Source organism: Glycine soja, chromosome 6 (genome assembly GCF_004193775.1).
Source record: "Glycine soja cultivar W05 chromosome 6, ASM419377v2, whole genome shotgun sequence".
Taxonomy (NCBI): Eukaryota; Viridiplantae; Streptophyta; class Magnoliopsida; order Fabales; family Fabaceae; genus Glycine; species Glycine soja.
Window position 1 is genome coordinate 22,044,350 of NC_041007.1, and position 10,781 is coordinate 22,055,130.

Here is a 10,781-nt window from a genome sequence, read left to right on the forward strand (position 1 = left end):
AATACTTATATTATTAGTGCTCGTATTGAAAACAAAAATCAAATCAGCTTTTTTTTATATATATGAATTCGTTCCTTATCTTATCAGCTAGATCTTTAATGATTATTAATAATTTAATATGTTATATTTGAGTGACATAAAATAAACTACTAAATAATAGTGAAGGGGAAGTAGTAGGAGACGGGAACAGTAGGGTGGAGGCAGCAGGACAAACAATAAGAGCCGTTGGATGTAACGCCAGTGACCAGCTGTGATGAGAACGGTCAAAGTTGGACTGCGCCGCACTTGAAAAAAGCAATGCAAACGAATGAATCACTACGCGTTCTCATTTCTCAATGCCGTTTTCGCCTCAATGTTCGTTCTTTCGAACTTCCCTCCCACCCTTCTTTTTAATTTTCCCTATATATACTTTACATTATAATCAGATCACAATCATATAATGCAACTTCGTTACTAACACTCCTTCCATTTCATCAGCCAAAAAAAACAAAAACAAAGGCTCCTTCCATTTCGCCACACTCTCTCTCTCTTACCCAACAAATTTAATTTAACTCTATTTTACTTTCGTCATTTTAAACCACTGCTTCAAATCTATTTTACTCTCTCTCCCTCTAATCTGCGTCTCTTTTCGTTTCACGGGCCACATTGCTGCGTTCTCTGGTGTCTTTGGCCTTTCAAGGTACATTTTTTTTTATTGATCTATTTCTTATTTATTTTAAATGGTTTCGTGACACCTTGGAGATATCGATTTATTGATGTAAATGAATTAATTTTTTTTAATAAAACAGTTCCCCATTTTTCGATATGAAATTAAGATCTGGATTTACGCCTTGGTCCGCCATAGAAGAAACTTAGTTAATTATCCACGGATGTTTTGAAAACTTGAGCTTTGTATTTGTCCTTTTCAATTTCGTTGACTTTGGTGAAAGCAACGAAATTGTAACCAGGGACTTTATTGTGTCATATGGTTGTTGAGTTATAAAACTGTTTCACCTCTCTTTCTATATACATAAATGCTCATGTCAATCTCATGTTATCATAAATTAGAGAAATCAACATTTTTTTTTACCATTTTTTCAAGCAAAAGTTGTTACCGGAAAAGGATTATGTGTATTTTGGATTAAAGTTGAAAGAGCCCAAAAGTACTTTTGCACTGGATGCAACAATTTTTTCGTTCTTCTTTGGGTGTATTGAAATTTGTTATTGGAAATTGAAATTTTACAAAAGTAGTTTCCAAACTTCAATCCAAACATATCTATATATTTCAGGGGCTTGATTGTAAGCTATGGAATTGCTTCAGCTGTATCCATGCATAAATGCTCAATTTGATCGTATCAACTATCAAGTTATGTAATGTAGCTAAATGTATTCAAATCAAATTTTTGAACAGGAAAAATATGGCAGAGGCAAAACCAGACACACCGTTGATGCCACCACCATTGCGGAACCTTCCAGATTTCAAGAAGTCCGTGAAATTGAAGTATGTGAAGCTTGGTTATCATTACCTCATCACACATGGCATGTACCTCTTTCTTTCCCCTCTGGTGGTGCTCATTGCTGCACAGCTCTCGAGCTTCTCCCTTGAAGATCTCCATGTCATTTGGGAGAATCTACAATACAATTTGATATCTGTTATTGTGTGCTCCACTCTCATTGTATTTTTGTCCACCCTATACATTATGACTCGTCCACGGCCCGTGTACCTTGTAAATTTCTCTTGTTACAAGCCGGAAGAAGCTCGCAAATGCTCAAAGAAGATATTCATGGACCAGTCCCGGAAGAGTGGTTTTTTCACAGAGGAAACTCTTGAATTCCAGCGAAAGATTCTTGAGAGGGCTGGCCTTGGGGAAAGCACTTACTTTCCTGAGGCTGTTCTCAATGATCCTCCCAACCCCTCAATGAAAGAGGCAAGAAAAGAGGCTGAAGCTGTTATGTTTGGTGCAATAGATGAGCTGTTTGCAAAGACTTCTGTGAAACCTAAGGACATTGGAATTCTGATTGTGAATTGCAGCCTCTTTTGCCCCACGCCATCACTTTCGGCAATGATTATCAATCATTATAAGCTTAGAGGGAACATAAAGAGCCTCAACCTTGGTGGAATGGGATGCAGTGCAGGCCTCATTTCAATTGATCTTGCTAAGGACCTTCTCCAAGTCCACCCCAATTCTTATGCATTGGTTGTTAGCACCGAGAACATCACTTTGAATTGGTACTCTGGGAATGACCGATCGAAGCTTGTTTCCAATTGTTTGTTCCGTATGGGAGGGGCTGCCATTCTGCTTTCTAACAAAGGCTCTGATAGGAGGAGATCAAAATACCAGCTGGTTGACACCGTTCGCACTAATAAGGGTTCTGATGACAAGTGCTTTGGCTGCGTTGTCCAAGAGGAAGATTCCAGTGGCAAGATTGGTGTTACTTTGTCAAGAGATTTGATGGCAGTTGCTGGTCATGCTTTGAAAACCAACATCACCACATTGGGGCCTCTTGTCCTTCCAATGTCTGAACAGCTCCTGTTCTTCGCCACATTGGTTGGGAAGAAGCTTTTCAAGATGAAGATCAAGCCTTATATTCCAGACTTCAAGCTAGCTTTTGAGCACTTTTGCATCCATGCCGGAGGCAGAGCCGTGTTGGATGAACTGGAGAAGAACTTGCAGCTGTCCACTTGGCATATGGAGCCATCAAGGATGACGCTTTACCGTTTTGGCAACACCTCCAGCAGTTCTCTTTGGTATGAATTGGCTTACACAGAAGCCAAAGGGAGGATCAGAAAGGGTGACAGAACATGGCAGATAGCATTCGGTTCCGGATTCAAGTGCAACAGTGCAGTGTGGAAGGCTCTCAGGACCATCAACTCTGCGAAGGAGAAGAACCCTTGGATGGATGAGATCCACAAGTTCCCAGTTGAAGTTCCAAGGATTTCGCCTCTCTAAACAACGTAGTTTTGAGTATTTTTTGGTCAGCATTAGGTGGTAGCTGTTGAAGTGGTGGAAAGGGATGAGGGGTAGGTCTTGTTTGTGATAGATTTTGTTTGTTATTAAGTCTAATTTAGTCAACGACTTGTGCAAGAGCTTTGGACTGCCGGGGTATCTCAGCAATCTATTGCTCTGTGGTAGTGAAATGTAATTACAATTCAATTCGAGATTTGTCTTATACATTTACAATTCTTTCCCATTTTGAAATGGAAAAAAATTGTATTTTCTTGGTTGACATATAAGTGATATAACCTTGTTTCTTAAGAATATGATCAGGGGTTCCATTCTTGATTTATATGAATTAAAAAATGTTTATTGGGTGAGATTAGTTCCATGTAATAATAATGTTATAAGTGACTAATAGCTACACAGAGTCTAGTATTCTAAGCTGTTGCCATAGGACACACCCTTGAAACTGAGGTCCATTTATTTTCTCCACATTCTTTTGGAATTGAAAGGTAGGCAAATTTACATTAGAGGGTTCCATTTATAAACAATTTACGTAACAAGGTCTGTTTTGAAAGTATTTGCACAGGGAGTCTCTTTTTGCATGGAAGCCGCCATTAGCTTTGGCGATAAAGCATGACCCGCTAGAGGCAATGGCGATACAGGCGCTGACGTGGATGATCTCGCCATTGGCACTGGCGATACGAGCTGACGTGGAGAGGTGTCGCTTGTCCCATTGGCGAGACACGCCACGTGAAGAGGTTCCCGCTATCAGCAATGGCGATACTGACATGGAGGAAGCTCTCGCCTCTCCCATTGGCGATACTGACGTGGAGGAATCAGCCATGCAGTGTTACGCAAGCTAGGGTTGCAGTGTTTCTGATGAGTGCAGTGATAGGTTAGGGTTGCAGGTTGCAGTTGTAGCTGAAAATGGAGGAGTAGGCTTGTGACTGTTGCTTCCTTACGTTTTCTCTTATAAAAAAATGCTCCATGAACATAAATTTTTCTACACTTCTCCTCCCCCAAGTTGTTGCGGAGCTTTTCCTTTCTCTTTGAGTGTGTGTGCTGTGCTTCCTTGAAGTTTCTTGCGTGCCCTTTCTCCTCCATAATTCCTGGTAAGTGATTTTTAAATTAAATAAGATTTATATATTATGTTGTTAAATTATAAAAATAGTAGGTTAGTTAGTATTAATAGATATTCTAAGCTTACGTTAATTAGTATGAAAATATTATTTGGTTAGTTAGTATAAAAATATTATTTAGTTTTTGTATATATTCTTAGATTTTATATATGTGATATTAGCTTTTGTAGTATTAGCTTTTGAGGTATTAGGTATATATTTACATGCATGATACTTTAGCCAAATAAATATATATATACCCATGATACTTTAGCCAAGACACACGTAATATTAACTTTTGTAGTATTAGGCACAAGTTAATATTAGCTTTAGGTATATATTTGTAAATTTTATACACATGTAAATTTTTAGTTTTTGTAATATTAAATACTTCACACGTAAATAAATAATTGTAATATTAGACACTTCACACACGTAAATTTATCTTTTTAGTATTATAATTTTGTATGTTATATATAGATAGTACATTGTTAAATAAATGAGTTGGTAAGTTAATATTATTTGAGTTAATTATTTTTAGTTAGAATGTTATATATATTATTTGTTAGTTTTAGTTTGTAGGTTAATATTATTTGTTTTAGAAAATTTACGTGATTAAATATATGATACATTGTACATTATTATTATTTTTGTATTACACATTGTTTAAATAATTTTTTGCATTTCAATATTTGTTTGTCTTTTAATTTATTTGGTAGTCCATATTTTATTTAATTATTTATTTGTTAATTTTAGAATATATTATGTTATTTATTTAAATTTGTCTGTGTGTATGTATTTGAAATTATTTGTAGAATATATTTAAATTTTATTATTTGTATAATATATTTTGTTATCAAATAAATATATTTTGTTATTTATTTATATTTGTCTTCACATGTATTTTAATTTATCTATAGAATATATTCAAAATTGCCCAGTTTTATTTATTACAAATTTATTTATATATATTTAATAACGTTTTTATAAATGTGTGTAGTTTTATTTATATTATCTACAAATAATGTATAAATTATTTTGTGAATTTATTGTATTATATTTTATTTTGTAGTATCAATGACATCTTCATCGTCATGTCCATCACATATTAAAATTAAGTCTGGCCCGATCGATAGTGATGTATTATGGATGCAACCTAAACATGTTTCAGAACATATTTCGAATGGGAAAGAAGATCGGAAATTACATATCAGACGAGTTGTCCCCACGTATCAAGGGGAAGAAGAAATCCCAGAGCAAATTTTTCCTTTCCTTTGACAATCTGGTTTTTACTGTATTATGAAGATGGGATACTTAAAAATAAATGTCTCATTAATTAGTGCTTTGATAGAAAGATGGAGGCCAAAAACACATACGTTTCACATGAGATGCCGAGAGTGTACTATTACTCTTCAAGATGTCTTTGTATTGTTAGGTCTACGTGTGGATGGTTTACCATTAATCGGTCCAACAAATCTTAATTGGGCTGATTTATGTGAGAAATTATTGGGAGTTAGACCACAACCACAAGAAGGTGAAATTAAAGGTAGTGTGATTAAATTAAGTTGGTTGGCTCACCATTTTGCACAAATAAATAACCACGACGACGAAGAAAGTACGAAGGTTTGCCCGTGCATGGATACTAAGATTCATTGTAGGTGTCTTGTTCGTTGACAAAAGCAGTAACAAAGTTTCGCTAAGGTACCTTCAATTTTTACGTGACTTTGGAGACTGTAGCACATATGCATGGGGACCTGCCGTACTTGTTTTTCTATAGAGAGAGATGTGCAGTGTCACCGATTATAAAACTAAATCAATCGGAGGTATGTGCATCTTACTACAAATGTGGGCATGGGAACGATGTATAACCTTGGCTTCAAAGAAGACTCCTTCCCAAGTAGAAAATAAACCACTCGAGCACAGGTTAGTCATTTTTAAAAGCGTTTTTCATTTCAAAAGAATAAATGGTTTTAGGGTATATTAAATTTTAATCTTTGTAGGTGGCTACGACGTGGAAATCAACATATCGACAATGATGATGTGAGAGTTTTTTGTCGCAAGTTGGATATTATGAAACATTATGAGGTAAGAACATGGTATTGTATTTGTAAAATAAAAAATGATGTGTTATTTTACTAAAATGCTGACAACCATGTTGTTATATGCAGTTTGTGTGGGAGTCTTACACAACAACTGTTATATCATTGTTGCCTCCCATTTGTGTAGTCGGAAGTGTCGCATGGTGCGTGGTGGTGCCACTAATTTGTTTCCAAGTTATTGAGTGGCACCAACCGGATAGAGTATTGAGACAATTTGGAATGCAACAACCAATTCCAAAGTCTCCTTCGCAACCCTTGAACATTCATGGCATAACACTAAAAGGGAAACATGATGAAAATTGGGGGCACTTGTTCGCCCCAATGATTTATCAGTGGAACAATTGCCATGCTTTTAGGATCGACACTTATCCCTGACAAGAGGGTCTATTGAGCTTTAACTCGGACTACATGGTCTGGTATAGGCGAAAGACAAAGATGTTTGTTGACCCACAAAATGCAAACACGGCTACATTGGTATTTTTTTGTTTTTTTGAATATTTAACTTTAAAATTTTTTTAATGATGCCCATTAATTTTCTGACCCTAATAATTGCAGGCTGAAGTTGCAGAGACATTACAATACATGGTGTCTCCTCAAGAGAGGAATACATGGACAGTTGATGATCTCGTGCCTTATGTGGAGAAAATTACAATTTTATCCGAAGAGAAAGAGAGAATCACTGAGCCTGTGTCACATGGTCCTGCATCAGAGCGTCAATTTCCAGCACAAGAGTTTCACATTCTTCTGTCAAGTGTTGAAACTCAGGGCATAGGCAAACGAAGGGAGGCTGTTGAAGCGGAAGAATATTCCCAACAAATGGCGGAGCGTGCCATAGAATGTATTACATGCCACAAACATTTGCTCAGTATCCGACACAGATGTATCAGTATTCTTTTCAGGGTCATCACACTGATATTTCTGCAAGCGAGCATTCGTTCGGTGGTGTTGCGGACACACATCCTCATTTTTCATGGCCGACTATGACCCCTTCACAGCAATATCATGGTCAAATTCCAACACCTAATGCCCCATTAGGTACACAATGGAATGTACCGGGACCAATACCTAATATGCGTGACTTATTAGGTGTTGATTTGCGTCACGAATTTTCTGTTGAGGCTGACGAAGAAGAAGCGGGGAGACATCGGGGCAGAAGAAATCCTGATCGCCAAGCACGAAGATGGGATAGACCATGTGGCACATCCTCACGGCATCACGGACACCAAAATGAATGATTTGCATGTCTCTCTTTAAATATGTTGTTGTATATTTCTCATTTGAATTTGACATTTAATCTATCGTATGCAGTTTATTAAGGCTTCCTAATGGATACGGTTTATGTCGCGCATCAAATTATAATAATAAATAAAGTTAAAAAAAAAACTAGGTAGACAAAAGAAAATAACTAATGTTTCTAACTAACGATGAACACCAATGCCATATGTGCACTAAGGTAGACAAAAGAATATAATTAATGTCACTTAACCTGGATTGATCCACTCCATTTATTTCAACTTCTAAATGTAATTTTATTTCATTAGATGCATATGAGTCTAGAGTAATTTTATCTAAACCCTAAACCCTAACCCCTAACCCCTAAGGCCTCAACCCTAAATCCAAAGGCTTAGACCCTAAACCCTAAACCCTAAGGCCTAAACCTTAAGCCCTAAACCCTAAACCATAAACACTAAACCCTAAACCCTAACTAAGGCCTCAACCATAAACCCTAAGGCCTCAACCATAAACCATAAACCCTAAGGCCTCAACCCTAAACCTTAAACCCTAAGGCATCAACCCTAAACCCTAAGGCTTAGGTGTTATTCTGGTGTGTTATTATGTAGTGTTTAGGGTTTATTCTGTAATGTTTATTTTGTAGGGTTTAGTCCTTGTTCCAGATAGTCCATAATGACTAAGTCCATAGTTTGTCATTGTAGATAGTTGTCCTTTAGTATCAATTTGAATACCGTTAAGTACAACATTGTAGATAGTTCTTCTTTAGATACAATTTCGAAAATAAGTAATGTATAAATTTCTTGACAAAAGTACACATTCAAAAATAAGTAACTGACGATTTCATTGAACACCACAAAGTAAATACATTGAACAAAACCTCAACCAATACAAGTCACTCATCTAACATACATAAATCAATTAAATGAATTACTTCCACGGTCAGATTGCATTGGACATCGGTGCCTATTGTGACCTTCTGCTCCACATCTACTATATTTTTGTCGGTGGTCAGATGGTTCCAGCCAATCCATCTCATTCCTTATCCTTGTTGATTTTGGCCAACCTTTCACACGAATTGTAGTTGGGTCAGGGATAAGTGTCCATGCATCATCAGAAGGAGGAATTGCCGCTTCATTCCCAAGAGGCCACCACTGTGCGGAGTATGCTTTTAAGATGTGCTCATTTGTGTAAACAACATCTATATATTGATAGCAGTTCATGCTCACATAACCACAAGCTGCAATAATGTGTGAACATGGATAGTGAAGCGCAAAATACCTTCCGCATTGACAATAATGGCCATTGAAGTTAACTGCCCACTTTTGTTCGCCACGTTGCGTTATAGGATTGAAGGTCTCCTCTACTTCAAACCTTGTCGAGTGGATATCATACACGCGAACGATGTGCGAACAAGCTTGTTCTTGATTTTTCCTAAGTTCTTTAACAAGCTTAGAACAATATACTTGGCCTTCGTTTAATTGTCTTTGGGCTTGGCGACCACGATCAACAATATACTTTCGACACCTACTATATGTTGACTTGACCAACGCTGTTATTGGAATGCTACGACAATCTTTCAACACCTTATTCACACATTCTGATAGGTTGGTTGTCATGTGACCATATCTTCGTCCACATGTATCGTAAGCCATGCTCCATTTTTCCTTTGAAATATGATCAATCCATGTTGCTATGGCTGGACTCAATTGACGAAATTTTTCTAAGTTTTGATCAAACACATGATTGCAAGGAGTGTACGCTGCATCAAATTTGTTACCATCAAAAGTTGTAGGTAGATATGAAACTCAAATTAACTTAATGTATAAAATAAACCTTACCCAATTTCTTGAACATCTCTTTTTGTTTCGCGTTGTTGAATTTGCGATTGAAATTGCTCGCTATGTGTCGGATGCAGTACACATGATAACCGTGGGGAGGTTTCCAACCAAGTGCTTCGTTAGCGACAACAGACTTTATACTCGCGTGAGGATCAGATATTAGACAAATTTCATTCTTATTTGTGAGGTGTTCACGCAAGTGGGCCAAAAACCATGACCATGCTGTTAACGTCTCACCTTCGACCACGGCGAATGCTAGAGGAAGAACACCACCATTTCCATCTTGTGATGTGGCCATTAACAGGGTCCCACGGTATTTCCCGTATAAATGTGTGCCATCAACTTGTATGATTGGCTTACAGTAGTTAAAAACCTCTTTACATTGACCAAATGTCCAAAATACTTTATGAAACTGACGATGTTCGTGACTCACCCTATTACCAACAATAAAATCGTCATGTAGTATTTGAAAGTAAGAGCCAGGAGAATGATTTTGCATGTGTGTTAGCCATGACGAAAGTTTCGCATATGACTTTTTCCAATCGCCATATTCAATTGCAATCGCCTTTTGTTTTGCCATCCATGTTTTTCTGTATGAAACCTTATAGGAAAATTCACTATTTATCCTTTCTTGAATCAAAGAAATTTTTATTGATGGGTCTTCTCTGATCATGCCTGTAATTCAAATAACAAATTAAAATAACAAATAACACAAAAGTAGGATAATATGAACATCAAAAACATACCTACTACATAAGTAGCAATTAAATCTGAATCAAGCTTTTCAAGGTCTTGTGTCATACTCATATTTAGACATGTGTGCGGTCCACCCCATTGTGTCACTTTCCATTTATCAGTTTTTTTAGATAAAATTGCCCTCATATAAAAAGGGCAAGGAGACTCTGCGATTTGGTTTCAACAACCTTAAAACTTTGATGCACCTTCATCACATATTGTTTTAGTGCATTTTTTACCGCATCTTTACTGTCAAAATCCATGTCAACATATAATTCTTGTCCAACATTAAAAGTCGTTGGCATGTCCAAACCACAAATGTCCTCCTCATCCGGATGACTCTAATTGATATTGTTATAATGCAAAGCATCATTCCAAAATGGATTTTGAATTCCTGGTACACCTAATAATTAAAAAAAAAATCAGGTCAACAAACTACTCGTATTTAGTTATCATTAAACACAGTTCTCATAAAAAGATAGATGTATTAATCTAATTTTTTATTTCATCAAATTTACCTTCTGTTGGGTGAACAATTGAAACTGGTTCAATGATGTCAGTGACTTCATCGTCTGTATCAGATATTTCATCAACACTATCATCTTCATCCAAAGAGTCTTCAACGTATGAGTTAGAAGCAAGATAATCATCATCATCTTCATCATCATGTAAATTGCTTATATTTCTTAGCAGTTCCGACTCATGATGAGATAGATTATGTCCCCATGACGTAATAGAATTTGCAAAATGATACATAGAACCACCAGCAACATCCTTTTCTACGTACAATTCTAGAACTGACATTTTGTTGTTGTTGTTGAAAACTTTCGATCATAG

The 10,781-nt window shown here is 36.5% G+C and overlaps 1 protein-coding gene across 1 annotated transcript; it reads left to right on the plus strand.

Moving 5' to 3' along the window:
• The first annotated feature begins 331 nt into the window (after nucleotides 1–331).
• On the plus strand, nucleotides 332–3,239 carry LOC114416702 (3-ketoacyl-CoA synthase 11-like). Its single transcript, XM_028381677.1, has 2 exons — nucleotides 332–679; nucleotides 1,391–3,239. The coding sequence occupies exon 2, from the start codon at nucleotides 1,398–1,400 to the stop codon at nucleotides 2,928–2,930; it is 1,533 nt and encodes a 510-aa protein (XP_028237478.1). The 5' UTR covers nucleotides 332–679; nucleotides 1,391–1,397; the 3' UTR covers nucleotides 2,931–3,239.
• The last annotated feature ends 7,542 nt before the right edge of the window (nucleotides 3,240–10,781 follow it).